Source organism: Rhinolophus sinicus, chromosome 2 (genome assembly GCF_057876585.1).
Source record: "Rhinolophus sinicus isolate RSI-liver-muscle chromosome 2, RSI-T2T, whole genome shotgun sequence".
NCBI lineage: Eukaryota > Metazoa > Chordata > Mammalia > Chiroptera > Rhinolophidae > Rhinolophus > Rhinolophus sinicus.
Window position 1 is genome coordinate 69356852 of NC_142502.1, and position 22955 is coordinate 69379806.

The 22955-nt window shown below is 34.8% G+C and overlaps 1 protein-coding gene and 1 long non-coding RNA gene across 2 annotated transcripts in view; one reads left to right on the forward strand and one right to left on the reverse strand.

The window, feature by feature from the left end:
• Positions 1 to 662: 662 nt before the first annotated feature.
• Positions 663 to 3108, reverse strand: LOC141571675 (uncharacterized). Its single transcript, XR_012496650.2, has 2 exons — positions 2694 to 3108; positions 663 to 1686 (listed from the first exon to the last, which is right to left on the reverse strand). It is a non-coding gene; the product is annotated as an uncharacterized LOC141571675 (long non-coding RNA).
• Positions 3109 to 3123: 15 nt separating this feature from the next.
• PHIP (PHIP subunit of CUL4-Ring ligase complex) overlaps positions 3124 to 22955 on the forward strand; it is a 119196-nt gene continuing 99364 nt past the window's right edge. Inside the window, exons 1-6 of the mRNA XM_074333220.2 lie at positions 3124 to 3540; positions 3656 to 3714; positions 3843 to 3872; positions 4065 to 4124; positions 18728 to 18878; positions 18975 to 19073. Coding sequence (XP_074189321.2) covers positions 3501 to 3540; positions 3656 to 3714; positions 3843 to 3872; positions 4065 to 4124; positions 18728 to 18878; positions 18975 to 19073 — 439 coding nt within the window. The 5' untranslated portion in view covers positions 3124 to 3500. The remainder of the gene's footprint in view (positions 3541 to 3655; positions 3715 to 3842; positions 3873 to 4064; positions 4125 to 18727; positions 18879 to 18974; positions 19074 to 22955) is intronic.

Sequence of the window (22955 nt, forward strand, 5' to 3'; positions counted from 1 at the left end):
ATGTGGTGGAATCTTTCTATTTATAGATGCTATCCATCTTGTTCCAGAAAGAACCTGAATGGCAGCATTTGATTATTTCATTAGAATAACAGCTTATCACAATCAAGACAAACTTTTTGTTAAATGTTTATCTTGTTTCATGTGATGCCAAGTGAAAAGAAGTTAATTTCACAGAAACTTTCACATTTCAAGAAAGGTTTGTAGTTCTCCTAAAGAAACTATATTAAAAATATTAGTTGTTGACGTTCCAAATTTCCATTAGTTTTGTTAGCCTTCTTATATAAAAGGCATAAAAATCTTAAATTGAGATTTTATTTTTGAACTCCATTTTATTTTTACTTGAAAAAGTTACTTAACTTTTTCAAGTTAAAATAAACAAGTAGAAAAGTATATAGATGGAATCGGAACTATCCTTATATGCAAAAGAGTTAACTGAGAAAAGAAGTTCCATTGTCTTGGGAACTAAATATAGGACTTCAAGGTAAGATTTTCTGATATGTATCCACTTTTGTGTACATATGCACAATAAATGACTTAATAAACCCTATAGTTAACTGATGATGCTAGAATCCAGAAATTTGTTTTATGTTTAAAGAAACTAAAATGTTATAAGGCGTATTTGTTACATTTAAAGGACTTAGTAAAATTCAAATTGACATCCATTGTTAAAAAAAAAAGTTTATTTGGCTAAAGAGAAGTTTTAATGTTTAGAAGTTAATATATCTATTTTCTTAAATCAGACTGATAGTTACAAATTAGTTCAAAGGCAGGGTGACAACCATCTTCAAATTAGGTCTGAAAAAGAAACTACAAACATTGTCAAAGGTTAGACAAAATGACAGGAACATCATATTTGGAAAACTGAGAAGGGAAATTTTCCTTAAAAAAATTTAGGATCTAAGTATAGTAGCATACGTAGAAAAGCTTTCGTAACTTCCAAATGAAAAACATACATGAGATAATCATACAAACTTTTTGTGTTTACATAACACTCACAAGATATATATGGAAAACTTTACCCAGAGTAATTTTATATTCCATGTCATAATTTGGTTTATTTTCCTTTGCAAGGATAAAACATCTATTAGTAAAAATCAGACTAATATGAACATTTCAAAACCACATGATTCTAACTATACTTTTTAGTTCCTAAAGTCTGTTTATTTGAAGAACATCATTATATAAAATATTACAATTATTTGAAGAATACAATACTTTTTAAAAAAGATAAAATAGAAAGCATTAGTCATAGAAATAAATAGAATTGCAGAAAGGCGTATTAAATGTCTGTCTTTTCAAACCAAATCATCTAAAAGCAAACTATTCTACTTATAATAGTTAGAATGGAGTTAGTCTTTAAAACTATAAATATTTTCAATATTTGAAAGATAGCCATTTCAATAAATAAGTTACTCTGATAACTAAGCTGCAATGGGACAAGTTATGGTAACTTCTCTCTTTTTTAATTTGATTTGCATTGTTATAAACTACAGTTTTTACATCCTATTATTTCAAGAAGGTTTAGGCTTTTTTTTGTCCTTCATCCTATGTATGATGATTTCTGGATGTTTTAGTATAGGGCATCACACCGATGCAGTCTTGCAGTGCAGCCCAAGGCAGTTGCAGCAAGTATTTCCCACTAGGAATGTTAAGGAGCAAGGCGGGTACAAGGCTTCAGGAAACAATCTAGAAAACCACAAATACAGCTTGTTGGTCCTTTCCACACAATTAACCTTTTTAGACAAGATCCATAAAATACTGTTTATTATCTAAAAAATTTTAAGGAGAATCTTTTGTTAAATGTTAACAAAAGAACGACTATCTTAATTCCCTTTAAAATGCAACCCTTAAAAAAAAAATCAACTCTAAAGTCTTTTTGAAAAGTGCTTAAATCATCTAGAGATAAATATCACTTGGTGTCCTTGTTTTCTAACAAATGGCTTTTTCCATTGTTTCCATTAATTTCACCCACATTCGTTTTTTAAAAAAACAAGGCCCTTCTCCTCATCACAAAACGCAGATGCATGGTTTAGCATATAAAACCAGTAATTACATACTAATTTACGAAAGATTAATTTTTTCTCTTTTCGTCAGTTTTCAAGAAGTCTTCCCGTGATTAACTGTAAACAGGAATGGTTTACAGCTCAAATTAGAAGCCATTAATTAGCAAGCCGAAGTCAACTGCAAGATACACAGATAATTTAAATTATTTAATCACTAATCACCTTGGCTAAAGTGTAGTATAATGTTTCAATATCCTTCGGTAGGTTATTGATCTGTCACTAAATTACATCCAGATTAGTTAGAGACAAATATTAGCGTTCTTTCCTTTCTTTCATGTTTACATTATTCCTTCCTGTAAACACTTAAAAAAAAGCTTTAAGGTTCTTTAATCCCAAATCCCTAATTAGCCGTCACTGGCCTCTTTGCAATCAGGAAAAAGAGTATCTGAAGTATATACAGATCAGGAGTTCTCTTTACCCATATATAACAATGAAAAACATTTTTAAAATGTACGGCTGAGGCAATGGCAGTAAAAAAAGATATATGCAGAGGTGGCTTCAGCAAATAACGGGCTTGCAAACGCAAGTGCTTAACAAAAAGCGCCCGAACCTCTATTGCAATATACAGCACTCCAATAAATTACACAACACTTTGCATAGGCTGCAGAAATAACGCAGGACAAGACTTACACAGATGCCAATCCGCAGCATTTATACACATGCACATGGCAAGAGACAGAAACCAAACACTATCATTCAACTCGGGCAGGGTAGCGCGATCCCGTTTGCCCAGCGTGAGAGTGCTCTCTGCGTGTGTGTCTGTGTGCGCGCGTGAGAGTAAGACCCATCCTCGGGGCATTTCCCCTCTTTGGGCAGTTTTGCTCCATTTGTTTCCTATTTCTGCTACATAGAAACTAACTTCCATCTCAGCCCCAGCCAGCGCCACTGAATAGAGCCTGTGCTGCGGCTCCGTGTGCGTCAGATCCCTCCGCGGAGCAGTCCCCGGCCCCCTCCCTCCCGCGATCGGCCTCCACAGAGAAAGCGCCTTCCAGCCAACCCGCGGCTCCGGCTCCGACATCTTCTCCGACTAGAAATAAATAAATAAATCGCACCTTTGGCCGGGGAGGGGGCACCGTGGGGGGTCTCACCGCGCCGAGTGCAGGGGCGCTAGGGGCGCAGGGTCGGAGGCACTCCTTTTTTTGCGCCGAGGGGCGGGGGCGCGGGCTGAGGACGGGGCCGAGCCCCGGGCCGCGAAGGCGGCGGACTCCTTTCTGCGGCGGAGGGATCCGCGGCGGAGGCGGCGGCGGCCGTAGCCGCTGCCTGAGAGTTGTTGTTTCCTCCTCCTCCTCCTCCGCCTCCGCCGCCGTTGCTTGAATGGTGGAGCCGAGGCTCGGCTCGTGAACACACAGTGACAGCTATAGGGCAGGCGGCGGCACCATCCCCGCTTCCCCTCGGCGGCGGGGTGTCCCGCCGGCGGCCCTGAAGTGACCCATAAACATGTCTTGTGAGAGGAAAGGCCTCTCGGAGCTACGATCGGGTAAGTCGGGGGGCTGCCGGGGCCGCTGGCACCGGGCGATTACGCCCGCGGTCCCCCGCCCCCCGCCGCCCGGCCGCTCAGCCTCTGTGTCTCCCCTTCCTTTTCTCCCGCGCAGAGCTCTACTTCCTCATAGCCCGGTTCCTGGAAGATGGACCCTGTCAGCAGGCGGCTCAGGTACGGCGGCGCGCGGCGCGGGCCGGGCCGGCGCTCGCCTCTCGCGGGCGTGGGGGAGGGCGGCGGCGGCGGCGGCGGGGCCGCGGCCCGGGGCGCGGGGCTCAGCTCTCCCCGCTTTGTTGTTGCAGGTGCTGATCCGCGAGGTGGCCGAGAAGGAGGTAAGGGCGGCGGCGGCCCGCCGCGTCCTGCCGCCGCGCGTCCGCCCCTGGGCCGCGGCGCCGCCGCCGCTGCCGCCGCCGGGGCGTGGGGCGCGGGGCTCGGGGTCCCCGCCGGGGCGCGGGGAGGGCGGGGGAACGGAGCGGGCGGACTGGGGCCGGGGGCCGGGCTCACGGGGCGTCCTCTCCCCGCAGCTGCTGCCCCGGCGCACCGACTGGACCGGGAAGGAGCACCCCAGGACCTACCAGAATCTGGTGAGACATTCACGTCGCGGAGCAAAGAAACTTTTCCCCGAGTCGAATAAAAATTGAATTTCCCGCAATTTTTTACAGAGACAAAAACTTGGCCCCAGAACGTGAAAGCTCCAAAGGCCACGGGGAGGGTTGGGAGGCTAGTTCAGGGGCTGCGGGGGCAGTGGCCGGGGGGACCCGCACCCCGGGGCCGAAGGGGCTGCGGACAATTTATTTGTGATATTTTGTTAATGTGCTAGAAATAAAGATACGTCATGAGTGTTGTGCAGTGCAAGGCCGGAGGAGGAGGGGCCGGCGCGCGCGTCCGTGTGGGCGCGGGGGCGCGCGCGAGGCGGCAGCAGCGGCGGCGGCGGGAGCGGCGCGAGGAAAGAGAGCGCGCTTTCTTGCTCTACGCGCGCGGTCGGCTCGGCTTTCTCCTGCCCCACACAATAGCTGGTGACTAACTGCTCCGAAGTGGCATTAGCATTTCACAAGCAGGCAATTCAGCCGCAGCGGAACCGTGGCAAGGCGTTATATATTTTGTCCTGATTCTTTTGCTTTCCTTAAACTCAGAACTAGGTTTTTTGTTGGAGGGGTTCAAAAGTGTGATGATAGTTGGCCAGCAGCATATCTTGCATTTACCAAAAACACATTCGCTGAAGTGTAAAACCTGGTATATTCCTAAAGCCAGAAGTTTAACAGGCTTTTTCTGATTTTGCTGATTCTGTGCCCCTTGCTCGATTAAAAGCAATCGTTGGAGGCCACTGAAGAGTTTGGATTTTTATCCATGTATTTACCTGGGATGGAACTTGGCAAGTTAAAAGTTTTTCTGTTATCTTGGAATATATGTTTTGTTAAATAGCTTGAAAAATACCTATTATTTAATTTTTTGAGTTTTCAAGGTGAATAATTCAGTAATTTGTAGAAATTGACTTTTGAAAGTGGACCTATCAATTGAGTATTGTGAATGGAAAAGTAAGGTATTTGTATTCTGGAGTTATGTTTCCCATGTTCTTTTCTCCTAAATTTAGGTTGCTTGTATGAATGTGCATTTGTGTGTGTGTGTGTGTTGGACAATTAAAGTAGTCACACCAGGGCAAATCAAGCATTTGAAATCTATGCGGTGCATTGATTTTTCTGAGACGTATTTGTAACTGATGTGACATAGTTAATAATGACTAATGTTATTTCATGAGGGCTTAGAATTGAAGATCTTGTGTGAGGTGAGGGAAGGCATGAGATGATTTTGATGGCTTTCGTTTCTTTAGGATGCAGAACATCTAACTTTCGCATCTAAATATTGTTATTTAATATTAGGTTGTTGACAAGTGCTCACAATTGTTGAAATAAGCAAGGGTACCTAGCTTTATAAATTTAACGGAAACTTAACAGTTGTATTCATTTTCACAGTTAGTTTTCAAGTAGTGATTTAGGCCAGTTTCATTTAGTATTTGGCTAAAATAAAGAGTTTGAAGCCAACTCCAAAATTGCGTGATTGCAATATTTAAATTTGAAGTTGTAAATATTTGACAAAATTTTAAGTGGATTTCCATGTTTTCCTTGTTATTTGGAAAAATATAAAGATCATAATTTTCCATTTTTAAGAATTGGGCAGATTTTATAAAACTCATCTTTGCATCTTGCAAAAACTCACAAACCCCAAATCACAAGATTGCTGTGTTGTTGTTTTTTTTAACTTGGAGACACTGGGTAATGTTATACTTTTAAAATAAAGTAGCTAATGGTATCTGGCTAAATTATGGGACTGTCTGATCCTTGTAGGAATATCATTTTGTTTTCTCCAGTAACAACAGGGGTATCAGTGTTGATTTTTATTTCATTTTTTGAGGGGGTTTCTCATCTCTCAAGTAGTAATAAAATGAATTTATATTTTTAGTCTTTTTATCAGACTTGGGACACAATATGCAGTGTCTTCATCAGTGTGTTATTTATCAAAATCCACCTAGTGTGCATGGAAGTGGTTCTTACTCTGAGTGTTTTCATCTATTTGCCAGAACAGTCATATTGGCATGCTCATGAGATAATTAAGAATTTTTGTTGGAATTCAGAGTTCTGTGCCTCATGTTTTCTTTTTTTATTCAGCATATTGCTCACTATATCTGCTGGATACAAGTCATTCAAGGTGTTTTCATATTAAACTGTATATATCTTAAGTGTGTTGGTTTAACTTTATTTTACTTTTTAATTAAGATTTAATTAGCTTTAAAAATATTTGGAACACCAGGTATCTGAGTACACTTTTGTTTAATAGTTGGATCTTGAAGTTTTATGTCTAGGTGTAGGTGAGCACATGCAAAACCTCTCCTACTGTATTATCTATTGTCTTAATTTATTCTTATGACTTAAACGTTTCACTTTGTTGCTCTTATTTAACATTAGTTTGAAGATTATTTTGGTGAATGAAACCAAAATAATAACTGTTTGCTTTAGTAGTGTCTATCTCTACCTGGAAATTTGTTGCTATGTTTCTGATAAATTGAGTAATATTTAAAATGTAAGAATTCATATGTCGGATTGAAATTCCTGGAAAACCTCAAATTATGGCTATTTGGGATGGGATGTAATATTTGCATTTATGAGCTTAAAAATAGGTATAGTTTAGCATCTGCAGTCAGCCTACAGATAAAATCACTGTGACTGAGTTTTGACCAAGAGAAAAGGGGAGTTTTACGAGCAATTTTAAAAGTTTATAGGTTTAAAAAAATTGGTGCATTTATTTCAAGTGTGATTGATTAAGGTATTGTAAGATATTGTGATTATTACCATCTACCTTAAGATTTAAAACATTTTTAACAGTGAATGGAATTTAATAGTAAGTTAAAGGGTGTTTTTTTCTCTATGATATATGCTTAATCAGATTTCATATTTTTTAAAATATGAGGTTGATTTTAAAGCAAAAGGGCATTTTTAAAACTTTTATCAAAATTCTTATTTTTTAAACGGAGCCAGGCATAGGAAGCAAAGTTTTTATAGGATAAAAAATTTCAGCTAATTTTTGCACAATTATTTGTTTATTAGTTTGCATAGTGAGATTAGTTGGTTTGTTAACTTTCGCTTTCCAGTTGTCACCTTCATTAGTGGTGATTGCATATTTATGAGATCTCCAGGCAGAATTTTTAAGCATTTTACCAGATTCGGGATTCCTATTACATTTCTTGCTTACAAGGCATTTATTTTTTCAAAACCGGTTCATGTTTTACTAATCTGTTAAAATGATGTAATTCTTTTATTTTTTTTGTAGTGGTATTTGCTTTTCTTAAAATGATTCCACTTTATTAGAAATCTTTATTCAGTTGAAAGGATTGGGAGCCAGGACACGTGGGTTGTGATCTTAGCCCTGACAAGTTAACCTGCAGGTTACCTCGGGCAAGTCATGGAATTTATGCGAACCCCAGTTACATCGTTTGTGAAATAATGGAATTAAAATTTTTCTAATCTGAAAATCTAATTTTAAACTCGAAATAGCAATACATTGTCTCTAATAGCTCAGCTCTTTCATTTTGGAGTTTGATTATCCAAAACAGAAAAGTAGATACAGAGAAATCATGCAGATTAGAAAATGGTATAAATGGTTTTGAGTGTGCCATTCTTAGGTTGTAGTATGGTTTCTCCTTGCAAAGATAAAGATTTTTGGGACAGTAATCACATTGTAGGCTACCTCTTTACTCTGTAATTAGTGTGTTTTTCACCACGGTTTAAGTAATAGGTTCTATAAATTATTGGTGGTCTTAAATTCACAGATGAATAGGACCATAAATAGAAGTTACTTAAGTGTATATCTTAAGTATGCATTTATTTAGATTATGCTGATTAATGTGAATGTTGCGTTACAAAACTTGGAGATAAGTTTTAGGGAAAAATATATAACGCATTAAATATTTTTGAATCAGGGGTTTCCCTTCTATGTTAAAGATAATATAGTACTTTTTAAAATATAACCAGTATAATTTGGGGGGTGGTTGTGGATGTAATGAAGTAAATGTGTGTTGTAGAGTTGCCATTTCCTTTTTTAAATAGCATATCAATGAAATAGTAAGCTTTGCTTGATAGCCTTTAAAACAAGGCTTTACTATCTCATAAGCATAATAAAATAAAATGTTAAGTGTGAAGAGAATACGTGGTGAAGGACTGAAGTGGGCAAACTTTCATCCTTTCTTACACATGCAATTATTGGTACTTATTGTTTTAAAAAGTGAGACATTTATAAACATTTTTAAATAAGTACCTGTTAAATTCTTAATACCCTTAAATAATTGTAAAGTGGCATTTTGTAGAGGGAATTGTATTATCAACTCCCCACACTGAGTGGTGTTTTATATGATTGTTATGAGGCAGAGTAGTACTGCAAGAGTCTGTTTCCCAATCTGTGAAATGGGCTAATAATAAATAGCTCCTATTTTGTAAGATGCTGTGAGTGATAAGGGACTGGCACATCAAGTACTAAGTTTTTTGTTTGCTGTTCCTTGAATTTTAGTAGACATAGTTAAAGATTGTTGCAATTATAGCTTTATAATGTCATATTAAAGTTTAGTGTAAGAAAAACATTTTTATTTCAGAAGCAAGTATCTGAACATAACAGCTACACTATAAAAAAGGCTGCTTTAAAACTTTAGAAAATACTGTTGGTATAATTACTTTGTAGATTGAAGGATAAAATGATTAGCCTAAGATATAAAGAAAAAAGTATAGTAAATACCAAAAATAAGTAATTTTTAAGGCAGTGTGGGTTGATGTCTGGAAAACTTTTGATGGTTTGTATGGTGATTCTAACTATGATTATTTTTGTGGAACAATTAACATTAAGAAGTATTGGGGTGCTTGAAATATTCAGAATTGATAAGAGGATATATGAAACTTTTCTTCTTTTGGTAATGATCAGATGACGTTTAGGAACATGTGAAGGGAGCTTGGCTGTTGTATCTGGCTCCTCCTCTGCAGAGATTTGTGTAATTTAAAGCCATCCAAATAGTTTGTATTCTTTTCAGAAATTGTTAGATGTTTCTGTCAATCTGGCTTAAAAACATATATGTTTTAAACAGTTTAATAAAGACTTTTGAATTAGCCCTTAAGTGAGCATTAGGTTAAATAAACCCTATGAATGTCAATTTTTTAATCCACTCAGAATTTATCAGATAACCACAAAATTTGTTTCTTTTATCTAGAAACTCCTCTCACTGCAGGCATTCTTTTTCCCAAATGTTGTGGTTATCTACCATGTCACTACAGAATTGTAGCAAATAAAATTATGTCCTGCACAATTTATTCTGGACAAGTAATACCAAACAGGTTAATTTTATTCTTAATAGTTGTTTCTTTTTATGATTTTTAAAATTCATAGAAGTATATCTGTAATACTAAGCAAAGTGGCAATTATACTAAGCACACCCATTTAGAATAACTTCCTATTTTGATATACTTTTAATTAATTTTAAGAAACTGTGATTAAAATAAATGTATTAGAAAAAAATTAAGAGCAAATTTTTTAGGATATTTAAGTTGCTTTTGTAATTACATCTAAAAGTGATTGCTGCTTTTACATAATGGTAACCAAATTACAATTTTAGAAATAAATTGAAAATGTGTACAGATTATAAATTTTTTTTGTTTGTGAGATGCTGTGTTGGTGAAATGAGTAATTTGTGAAAATAAATTATTTTGTAATTATTAAATATGTCACTGAACAAATGGAATATAGAGGATTGTAAGTATTTTATAACAGATTTAGGGACATGATAGTATTTTTTTTCTTTGTGGAATTTGAAAAATTAAAAATTATGATATTGAACAGTAAAATTAAGTTTGAGAACCTTTGGTCACTACAGAGAAGGCAGCCATCAGGTTTAAAGCAGGTTCACCTTTATAGTTACTTGCCTTACACACACACAAACAGCCTTATTTGAGGAATCAAAGGAAAGGATGGTTGGATGAGAAGTTTTGATACTAAGACAAATTAGGTAGCAACGTGGTCGATGCAGCTTCCACTTAAGTTAAAACTAATTTAAATTGTTAGAGGAATGAGATTTGTGGTATTCATGGTAGCATGAATGATGGCAGCCTGCTGCAAAGGAAGCACATAAAGAATCTATATATTCTGGACTCCAGATGGCTGTGGTCATTGTGGCATGACGCATTTGGTCTCTTCACGGATATGTAACAGTCACATAGCCTGTCTTCACAAAGGTTATAGTATAACTGCAAGAAATATTTACCTTTACTTTTGTCATTTGGATCTGGTTTAGTTTTGGAGTGTGAAAATACTAAATTCTAGGAAACTTGGAGAAATAACGCATCTTCTGAAACAATTTCACTGCCATTGTATATGTAGTTTTAGTTATTTTGAGTACAGTGTTTGAAACTGAAACATTTCTAAAAATGAAACTGGTCGTTCTCTTAAGATTGTTTACGTTGGCATCTGAAGCATAAACAGTTAAAGAATTTTCCATCTTTAAATTAATAGTAACTTTTTAAGCAGAATTATAGATTTGAATTTTAAATTATACTTTGTAAGTAAATAATGCTTTAAAGAACATTTCTTATTGCATAAATTTTACTTAGCAAACATGACTTGATTTAAAAACAACTTCAAAATGTATTTTAAAAAGTTAAATTTTATCTTAATTTTTATAGAGCATCTTTTGTGGTTTGAAAAACCTTAATTCTGGATAGTTTTTATTTATTTTTAGCAGAGTATAGTCGCATTGTGATGATAGAGCATAAAATTTGGAAGAGCAGTATTGTGTTTTCTGTAAATGTAAAATTTGTATTGATGATTGTATTGACAATACTGAGTTATCTAAAAGGAATTTGTAGGTGGTTGACTAAATTGTAAAGAGCCTTTCAAGTATGTTTATTCACAGCTAATTAAGAGTAAATAGGCTACCAAGATTAATTTTGACACAATAAGATTTTGTAAATTTTCTTATATCTCTAATTACAAATAAATCATATACATGTTAGAGCCCTTCTGAGAGTAGTTACCCAGCTTAGAGGATTTGACTTGAAAAATGGTTATTTGGGTTTTAGTATGTTTATAATCGTAAAACCTGTATGACAGTGCGGGGTGGGGGAAAACTAAAGTTTTGAGAAGGAAACTAATGTATTAAAAGTAATAGTAGACTTGGAATCAGGACATCTGGATTTGATTACTGTTTCTCCTACTTTCTAAATGTATGTCCTTGGACAAACTGTATAACCTTTGGACTTCAGTTTTCTTTACCTGTGAAATGGGGAGATACTTAACCTCATTTGCTTGTAAAGATAAATTTTGGGAATATTTAGCACAAAGTATTCCATATATTTATTTATGTGGGGAAACTGTTACAGTAAAAGTACTCAGAGAAAATGTAAACTTGCTCTGAAGATTATAGATATAATTTAACCTATCCTTTGTAATAATAGTAAGAGATTTATAATTATAACTTTAGAAGTTTTGAGAACCTTAGGGGCTCGATTTTAATAGATCTGTAGAGTGATTAAATAGCAAATAGGTATTCTTTAAATTTATGATTTTTGTTTATATGCTAGAATAGTCATAAAAATTAACCATATTCCATTCAGCAGACCTTTTAGAACTCAGAACTAGTAGAGAGCAGAAGCAACTAGCCTTTCAGATCTGAAAAAATTGTGAGAGAAACAGATGTGAGACAATCTGAAAAACTGACTTTTTTAGAACCAGTCCGGTTTTCAAGACAGGGATAAAAGGAAGAGCCTAGTCAACTCAGATCATACTAGTGCTAATCATTAGTTTGGTCTTACTTTATTTTCATAGGGACTTCTTATTTATATGTTAGAGGAAGGACTGGTGGTTAGGTCTTGTAGGTAAATCAAATAGTTGGAATTAATATATTGATCTAACCTCAGTTGGAAAAGGTCCTTAAAAAGGTATCCAATTTTTTTCCCCCTGTTTTGGTCTAGAGAGATTTTTTTTTTTTTCAACATAAAGGTCAACATGTAGTATATAATGTGGAGTGTGATTAAAAGCAACAGGCAACTTTTATGTCAGGTACTATGACTACGTCCCAAGGTGGTGACTTTTGCTGTCCCAGTCTTACAGATGAAGACATTGCGACTTTGAGTAAATATTTTCCCCAGGCTCAGTTAGGCAGTTTAAACCCAGGCTTGACTTTAGAGCCCTTAATCAAACTACTGACTTTTTCTTTAAGAATTGGTTAGAGAAGTCTTAATGGCAGTATATCTGGTGGAATGCAGTGGCTACCAGTTTCTTGATATTCTGTTTCCACTAATAACACTTACCTTTTAACAGTACCTTCCACTGATAATAACAAAATTTTCTTGGCTGGAAAGGATGGCTGTTTATATGAAATAGCATACTAAGTAGAAGCAGGTTGATTTAGCCAAAGATGCAGGACAATAAACCACTCAAAGAGCTCAGTTTCTTTTCTTGTCCTTCCTTGCTACAGTTCACTTTTTCAGAAGATAATATTCAATTGTAATTCACAATTCTAGAAATGTTTTATCTATATAATCTGAGAAAGGAGTGATATAGATTTATGATTTAAGCCAAGATAGACAAGGCATGAGCAGAGTTGCCTGTTTAACAAAATTGTATTACCCCTGCTGCTGGAAAAGTTGCTAGAACCAAGGATCTTTCTTAGATCTGAGTAGGCAAACTATGGCTGCTGTGGGTAAATGGTGCAGGATACCAGTTTGTACAAGGCTTCTGAGCTCAAGTTAACAGTTCTTAAAAGAATTTTCTAAAAAAATACATATGTAGCAGAGATAGTAGCTCCCAAAGCCTAAAATATTTGCCATCTGACCCTTTACCATCTGACCCTTTACAGAGGTTTGCTGACTTCTGCTCTAGGTAACATAACATATTTATAAAAAAGGATACCTTTGTTTAATTTAAGTTTTAACTATTAGTTATGGACTAACCAAAGATCACTACCCTATCAAGTGATTCTCAACTGGGATTGGGGGTGGGGTGGGGCTATGAGAAGGTAGGAAAAGCTCTGACTAGCGCACTGGTCTAAGAGTGAATCTCAGTGGGGTGGTATGAGGGATTTGCATCCATAAAGCAGGCTCTTGCATTTTAGTGGGAGAGGAGATGGAATGTTTATCAAAAGGGGTGTGGATTTAAAAGTGGAGCCCTACTGATAAATGTGTGTTTTAAAAATTTTTTATTTTACAATTGTAATCATAAATTTTATGGTATTAACCCTTTAGTGTACCTTGCGTCTCACTTTAAGAGTTTGGAATTTTTGTCTTAGAAATATTGAGGAAAATTGGATTGATCACATTGATTTCATTTAGCCATTGTGGGAGAGAGTATTTAATGTTGTCAATATATTAGTGTAGTTTTATCTTCTACTTCTATCCTTAGATTTTTAAATGTTCCCTTTTATCTATAGTAATTTATGCTTTTGTACTAGTTTGCTTAGTTGTGAGACTGAACTTTAAAACGTTTCTTTTTCTGGCTCAGTTTAATGTCTGTTGAAAAATGATTCAAAATGCCTATTTTATAGCTTACTTGCATATTGATATATACATACGCGTATAATTGAGGCAGTGAGTACTTGGGGGGCATTATGAATATGGGCTCCGGAGTTAGACTTCCTTGGTTTGGCTCGTCTGTTCCATCCACTAAATGTGTGTGACCTTGACAAGGTTGTTAATTATTTTAACAACCCTAAGTGGTATGTACTATTATTATTCCTAATAATAAATTATGGTACAGAAGGATAAACAATAGTACATACCTATTAAGGTTGTTAAAATAATTAACTGAGCTCTTACATGTAAAACTTACCACACTTACCACAGGGGCGCACTTATTACGTAGCCACTGTGTTAGCTATATTAGTGTTATTAATATTTATCACACATAACTTTATAATTTTTGTGTGTTGAATATCTAAAGAGCTTGAAAGAAGCTCTGGTCATGGAAAGTAATGGGTATATTAGAATTGAGGATGTCAAGTTTTGTTGTTCCCAAATAATAGTGTATAAACAATTACTGAAAATCCAAATGTAGACATTTTGGATAAGGAATTTCATTACAATATCATGTTAAGTTTTCCTTTTAGTTTTAATTTCATTTTAATTATTTATTAGTATAAATGTTCATTCAAACTGAAAAGCTTAGTATTAAAGATAGGGGTTCTTACTACTTGGAAAATTAAAAATTATGTATGTATAGCCATAAATGAGTTATTTTAATTTTTTAAAATTTGTTTTTGCATTTTAAATATTGGCCATAGTGACATGGATTAACATTCATGAAGAATAGTATTCAGAAAAAGACAGTCACAAAAGATAATTTTTACTTTTCAAAATAAGTATTGTTGTGTGATGTGTGGGACCAAAAGGAGATGTGGTCCCAGTTCTCTTCTAGTCTCATGAAATTGAGAAGAAAAGCAATAGATCATTGTACTTTTAATTGTATAATCATAAACTGATACATAAGTTAAGAAAAAGTCACCAAGTGTGTGCAACCAAGATAACACACTTAGACTGAATAGAGTAAAGAAAAACAAAGGAAGTTACAGTGGAGGGAAGATATGAAGCACATAGAAGAGATGTCTGTACAAGGGGATGTGAGGGAATGCAGAAAAGTACACCACATGGGAAAAGCCTGACAGAAGAAAGTGCAGGTAAAGAACCTGAAAGAAGGCAAGTGTGAAAACTAAGAAAATTTCACAGCTCAGAGAAGACTATGGAGATATGATGACTAAACATAATGTTTTCTGGATGAGATCCTGAAACAAAAAAGACCAGTCTGAGTGGAAAAATCAGTTAAGTCTTAATAAAGTCTGGAATTTAATTAATCATATCATACCAATGATGGTGTCTCAGATGTGACAAATGTATTCTGGTAATGTAAGATGCTAACAACAGGGGAAACTGGCTGTGAGGTATTCTGGGAACCTGATTTATTTGAAAGTTTTCTGTGAATCTAAAACTATTCTAAAATTAAAAGTTTATTTAAAAATTAAAAAAAAAAAAGGCAAGTGTGTTTAATATGGAAAAAGCGGGCTGGAGGGTGTAGGGCTGAGAATGTGCCTGATGAAGCAGAGAAATAGGAATGGACCAGAAATGCATTTCAGGCCTTGTAGACCATGTTAAGGATTTGGATCTCCAAAGAGCAAGGAAAGCCTCTGGTGTTTTAAACAGAAGTGACTTGACTAGATATATGTTTTGGAAAGAGCATTCTAATGCAAATAGAGAATAGGTTTGAATGAGGTAGAAGGCATGAGTGGATGTGGAAAAAATGGGACTTTATTGTAAAGGTGATTTGAAATTGGGCTGTTGTGGAGATGGGGGGAGATAGATAGATTTAAGGATAGGAAGGAAAAGTCAGTTGGACTTGGTAAAACTGCTTGGATATTGGGAATGAGGTGGGAGGGAGGAATGGGCAGTGTGAAAAATTTGACTTCTTGTTTTGAGACTGGATAGATGGTGTTGCCATTCACCAAAGTAGGGGACATTTTTTTGGGGGTGTTGGCATCCCCCCCAAAAGATTATGGTTTTATTTTTATATTATTGAATTGAGGCTTGGAGACTCCAAAGAGAGAGATCTTTTAAGAAAGTTTGATAGGCAAAGCGTAGGCTATAGATGTAAATTTGGGAATCATTGACATAAGGATTGTCCAAGGAGAGAGTATAGAGTGAGAAGAAAAGAATCTGGAACTGGACTCTGGGATCTCAGAACTTAAAGAACTTCACCATTTAATGGCTAGATAGATGTCAGTGGTTTTTGTATATTTTTATGTGTTCATTTATCCTACAATTTATTAAGCACTTAACTATAAGTACTACATTTAGGTACGAGTAGAAAGGTAAAAAAAATCTAAATCATGTCTATGCAAAACATGGACCGGTAAATTGGCAATTTTAGTATAGTGCAGGGGTTTTATAACTGCCCCCCACCCAAACAGGGCAAGATTATGGTAAGGCCTTATATGTGTGTTTTTTGGAGGGGGAGTTGGAGAAGAGGATTATAACTGTCGTTAGATTCCCACTGAGGTCCAGGTATCAAAATATATGTGTATTAAGAACAATTAATATGGTATAAGTACTAGAAAGTGCTGGGGAGAGAGGTAAAGAAATATTTGGGAAGGAGTATAATGTGTTATGGAAACACAAAGATAGAATGTCCAAAAAGAGGGTCAGTGGTGTAACAGGTCACATAAGGCAGCGAGGCCTAGACCGAGCCATGAAAAAGAATGTAATGTGGAGGTGGGTGGGTAAAGAAGATTTCCAGCAGAGGGATCAGCTTGTGTAAAGTCTCAAAAACCAGAAAGCATGAGGAGTTTAAGAAATGAAAGGATCTCTTCTAACTTTAAAGTGAAAGTTGATTTTTGAAAAATTGAAATATACTAAACCATTAAGGAAACATCTAGGGGGGGAAATGTATCGTAATATTTTATTAAAATATGCGATTCTGCAATGAGGATTTTCAGGTTCATTACCTGAAATGTATTTTACCAGAACACTCTAAAATAGGATCATCACAAAACTAACGTTAATAAGTAATGAAATTTCTTGTTAAAATAAAACTTTTAACAGGAATTTTGATCAATTTAAAGAACATTAGAATAATTATCATATTCAAATTTAGAACTGGAAGGGATGCTATAAATATTCGAGATTTTTTCTTTTAAATTTTATTTTTAAACAAATTAGGGAAGATTAAAGTATAAGTACAATTGCAAAAATTCATACTTTGATATATTTTCTTCTGAGTACTTTTTCTGTTTAGCTAATCATAGTGTTTGAAAAAGTATGGTTTGACTCAAGATGATATTAGGGGAAAAAAGGAATCTATAGCTAACTCAGTTATACATTATACATTAAACAAAATTATACATTAAACAAAATTAGTTTTATCTCAGGATTTTTCAGAGGCTTTAATGTCGTTGTGCTTTGTGAAGCTCCAAAGTGGAGATGGAGTATGTATAATTTGTATTAGAACCTTTTTTCAGAAGTATTCATTCTGTCAATACTTATTGACCATCTACTGTCTGCCAGACTCTGTACTGTTTTTTAATTATCTTACAAAGTTGACAATATGGCTCCATGTTGTCTCCATGACAGGAGTGTATTATGATAAAAAGTAAAGTAAGTTCCTCTTAATTGGCTTCAGTTTAGAAGGATGAATATTAGCTAACTTTTTAGAAATAACATTCATGGTCTTTCTGCAGTTAGAGTATAACAGATATACAAGATGGAGTGAAGTAATTTAAACCCTCACTTCCCCCACTCCCCCCAAATCAACTATTCATAAAGAATTCATACTAAAATTGCCGTTACTAAATGAACTTGAGTGGCTGTTCTTAACCTTCTTGGCCTTAGAACCCTGTTATATTAATAAAAATTATTGAAGTTCTTTTGTTTATGTGGATCATAACCTCAGATTTATTATTTAAATAGTAAAACAAATTTTAAAATTGTATTCATTTAAATATAGTGAATTCATTATTAATATAATTCATTATTAATATAATTCATTACTAATATAAGTAATTTTTTAATAACAATTTTCCAAAACAAAGTTGTAAGAAGAGTGGCATTGTTTTACATTTTGAGGATCATTTAATGTCTGGTTTAAGAGACACATTCTTAAATCTGCTTCTGCATTCATTCTGTTGTAACATCACATGTCATGTGGCCTCTGGAAAACTACCCTATACTCCTGAGAAAATGAGAGTGAAAAAGCAAATAATAATGACTTAGTATTTGTAGTTTTTGCCTAAGGAACCCCTAGGGGTTCCCAGAACAAGTACACTTTGAGAACAGCTGTACTAGAGCACTACAGTGAGAAATTTTTAGTAACTTGATAACCTAAATATAAAGTGATAAAATTATATGCCTTATTTTCTCATTTAATTCTTTTTAGATTACTATGCAAATAATGTCTATTTATTAAAAAGACTTTCGGGGTCTTTACTCGGGGTACATAGTAAAAAGACTAGCATTTCATATCTTGGTTTTCAAATTCTAGCTTAAATTAAGCAGTATTTTGAAGTTGTTCCAAAAGTGGTCAAACTTTTTGTAGTAGGTAGATTTATTTTATAGTCAAAACATGTCTAAATTAATAGTTGGAATTTGGCCTTTCTCTCTCTAAGGTTTTTGGTAAATAAATTCTAAAATTCAGCACTAGATGTTATGTGTTTTTAAATTTTGTAATGAGAACATGAACTATCAATTTGTTTAACACTTCATTCTGGAGATATTCTTTCTAATATCAAGGATACAAAACATTTATTATATAGTTGGATGATTTTTTTTGTTGGAAGTTTTTGAAAATCAAAATGTTAAACTGAAAAATACCATTTTAGGTTATAATGCTGAATATTTTTTTCATTCAATATTTGCATTGACTAACGTCTGTTAATGTATAGCTTGCTATATTTAGATTACATTAATTCTTTAGTATTTTTCCTTCTTTGGATTAAACGATGGTTGGGGTAGCTATTCTATTCTGTGATTCGGGTGGTTTTACATAGTAAATGTGAAGTTTTCTCCTAGGTAAAATAAAATGTTGACTAGCCAGAACCAATTACTGTATTTTTAAAAGTATATTTTATTTGCTATAAAGAATTACATCACTTTAGCAAATATTTTATATGTCTTTCATACAATAGGTGAAGTATTACAGACATTTAGCACCTGATCATTTGCTGCAAATATGTCATCGACTAGGACCTCTTCTTGAACAAGAAATTCCGCAAAGTGTTCCTGGAGTACAAACTTTATTAGGAGCTGGAAGACAGTCCTTGCTACGCACAAATAAAAGTATGAAAAATTTCTAATAGGATTTAGACATTGTTTTTCTCATTTTTTTCTTTTGTCCTTCCTATCTTTTTATCCATAAAACTGTGTGTTTCATAGGTTGCAAGCATGTTGTGTGGAAAGGCTCTGCTCTGGCTGCATTGCATTGTGGAAGACCACCTGAGTCGCCAATTAACTATGGTAGCCCACCGAGCATTGGTGAGTTAAGTTCATTACCAAGTTGATATCCTCTTGGTAAAGAGCTTTTGAAAATAAAAATGTTTTTAATTACTGTGAAATCAGAGAATTTCATATTATGTACATTATTAGCATTCAAAGAGGAAAAAGCTATCAGATTTTTTTCTTACATCAGTGATCTTAACAGTGAAGAAGTTACAATATGTAATTATGGATTGTATATATTATACCTGATGCTGGCTAGTTAGTTCATTAGTTCATTGGAATTTTATTTTTACAAAAATTGTTTATTATGTGTATTATAGGTTGATTAATGGGCAACTGTATCATAATACACATTAGGTATAATGATGGAAAACAAAAATAGTTTGGTTATTTTTTTATAAATCATAGTGCTTTTTTTTTGCCTTTAAAATTTCAAAGAAGGAAAACTGACGCAGATAGGGCTTTTTCTTGAAATGCCTACTAGATTCATCCCTTTTCCCTTACCAGGCCCTTGTCTTACCTGGATTACTACACATCCTCCAACTAGTCTCTTGCGTCTGATATCTTCTCCCTTTCTTCCTTCCAAATAACACTGTAATATTAATCTTATTTAATTCTACCTTTGCTATGTCACTCTTATGATCAAGGTAGTATAAAGAGGTTAAGATAGTCTAATGGTGTCATACTTCTTCTATCACCAAGTCTAAACTTCTGAATTTCAGGACCTTCGTGTTTTAATCATAGCCTCTTGTCCCAACCCCACCCTCTTGCCTAGTCAGGAATGTTATTCCCCCTCTTTCTTCCATCTTTCCAAATCCTTATTTCTTCCTTTTTTGGATACTTATTATGCTATTATGTTGGTGCAAAAGTAAGTGCGGTTTAAAAGGTTAATAATTACAAAAAACGCAATTACTTTTGCACCAACCTAATAATCATCAATATTACAGTTTTGCATAACTTTTGGTTTATGTTTATATATCTTTTTCCATTGTTTTACTTTCAACCTTTTTGTATCCGTTTATTTTCCATATCTTAAAAATAGCACAGAAGTGACTTTTTAAAAATACAGTATGACGATGTTTGTGTTTTATCTGGCATATTTTGTCCTTTACGTGTAATTATTGATATATTTGGGTTTAAATTTACTATCTAGCACAACTGGGAAAATGATCTCTTTTTCTCTGGTTGCTTTTAAGATTTTCTTGTTGGTTTTCTGCAGTTTGTGATATATGTTGGTGTCAATTTTTTAAAATTTATCTTGTTTGAGATTTATTAGGCTTGTTTATAATGTCTTTTATTGGCATCAGAAATTTCTCAGCCATTATCTTTTAATATATCCTCTTTACTCCATTCTCTGTCCTCTCCTCTGGGACTCCAGTTAAACAGATGCTAGACTTTTTCATTTTATCTTCTGTTAATCTCTCTTTTATGATTTACATCTTTTTGTCTCTGTGATGCATTCTGGATTGTTTTCTCTGACCTATTTTCCAAAGGCATCCTATATGATATTTGTATGGTGGGTAATCATGAGTATATTTCTTTTTTAAGCATATGATTGCCCTGGTTAAGTAATGATTTCTGAGTATAATCTTACTACAATGAACAACTCTTAAAAAAACAAAGGATTGGAGGCATTAGAGCACATTTATACTTAGAAAATTATACGAGTGGGTAGAATAGTTTTCTTGAAAGAAGGATGAGATAAAATATTATAGGAGCTTTTGTCACACAGTTGTAGCTATTTATTTACCTTTGTTTTTTCCTACTACATTGTTAGGTTCGCAAGGATAGATTGTGTTTTTTGTTTTTTTTTGTTTTTGGGCGCAGCTCACAGTGGCCCATGTGGGGATCGAACCGGCAACCTTGGTGCTACCAGCACCACGCTCTAACCAACGGAGTTAATTGACCACCCGTAGGATAGATTGTGTTTTATTGCTCTTTACAGACCCAACTCCTCAGCATTAGTAAATATTAAATGAAGAGGCAGTAGGTAATTGATGTAATTGAGGAACTGGGGTAGGACAAGAAAAGTTCAGAAGTGGGAAGGAGTGAAAATAGATAGTTGGAAGAAGGGAGATTTGGTCCAATGATAGCTTTGAGGTAAGGAAGAAAACTGGAGCTGATTTTTAGAAACTTAAGGTATATCAGTGAACTAGGTTATCAATTCATTAAACTTGGAACATTAAAACCCATAACTATACAATTTAAAAAGCGACTCTTGAGCTTATCTCAGTGTTTTCTTATCCTATTTTATTTTATTGTCTGCTTGTAAATCCTGACTACTTTGTACCTCCTACTCCATGATACAAATTGTGAAAATTGAAGTGGCATTCATTCTCGGGACAGGAGAACCAAAGCGGTCATCTCCTTTCCAGCACTATAGAATCCCCTTTAATAAATGTTTTCAAAAGCAAAACCAAACAAACAACCCCCCAGAGATCCCACCAATCTGTTATCACCAGCTTCTAACTAATTTCTTTTGGAAGACATGTGTGAATGTGTACTTGGCATAGCAGCACTTACTTTCAAAGGTATTAAAGAATTTCTGGTATTGTCCTTTTTCTAATCTCCTTTACCACACTATGCCTGTTTTCAGATATAATTTACTCTGCATTTGCCTACGATAATAAACTCTACTTCAATAATAAATGACATAGGTTGGCTGAGATCAGGAAAGTATATACTTAGATACATTAAAGCTTTTTTTAAAGTTAAATTTGGAGATTCATTTAATGATTTAATGCATGTTTATCTTGTGAAAAAGATTGTAATATAGTAAAGCAATCTTTTGCTAATTTTCTTGTTTGTATTTATTTATTTTTTTACATTTACCATATTAGTGAAGTGAACTATTATCTCTAGGTTTTCCATACTCATTTTTTTTGTTATTTTGCCTAGGTACTTCCATATCTTTGTTGTTTTATTTGTTTTAGTCTTGGTGAGGAGCGATAAAGGAGTATTGGGGAACCTGATTCTTAGAAGGTGTGAGTCTAAGGAAACTATTTTGCCTTGACAAAAAGTTTACCTCACAAACATCCCGTTAATGCTAAGAAGCCTGTGCATTAAAAGAAGTCTTAGATCTCGTCTACCTTTATAGTTTTCTCTGAGAAAAGTAGTTTGAACAAAGGCAACAAGGATTCACTTAAAATTAGATCAAATCTTGACGCCATCTTAGTGTAGATGTGTGGCCTTAGGCAATTATTTTTTTCATTACTTAATCTATAAAATGGGATAAAACCTACCAAATCTGGTTATTTGACGGCTTAAATGAGCTAGCAAAGTGAGGCACAAAATAGAGGACAATAAATGTTACTTTGTGCCCTTTCTTCCTACAGTTATCATTTAATGAGTTATTTTGCTAATAAATCTTGAGTTCTTTTTTGAAGAGAAGTTTCTTTTCCCTTCTAATTTTCACTGTCATATTTTGCCATATTTACAATGCTGTATTTGACTTACTCTGTAATTGATAATTTCCCTTTACTCTTCTATTCTCTCTTGCCTTCCCCCTTTTTTTGTGGACAAAAAGCTGATTACAGGATTGATTAACGTTGCAGCCTCCTCCTATTTTTAACTAAATTTGGGGCTTTTGTTCATTATAGTTACTGTTATGGAAGTTTATTTGTCTTGTTTCTATTTTGGTCAGTTGTTAGTTATTGGTGCAGGATGGTACAGAGACCAGATGGTGCTGTAGAAATAAACCAACCTGTATTGAGTTATTTCCCAGATTATCTCCAGTTCTCAAATTATGAATACTTGGTTATTATTTCCTACTAATATCTATATTAGTAATTTCAGAAGGATTATTGTGGCAAGCCTTACAATTGTGGCTCTATAGTGAATTAAATGTTAAAAGTTCCTGTTTATGTGATTCCTTCTCAAATAAAATTGAACCTGAACTCTTTGATACATTAGAAATAA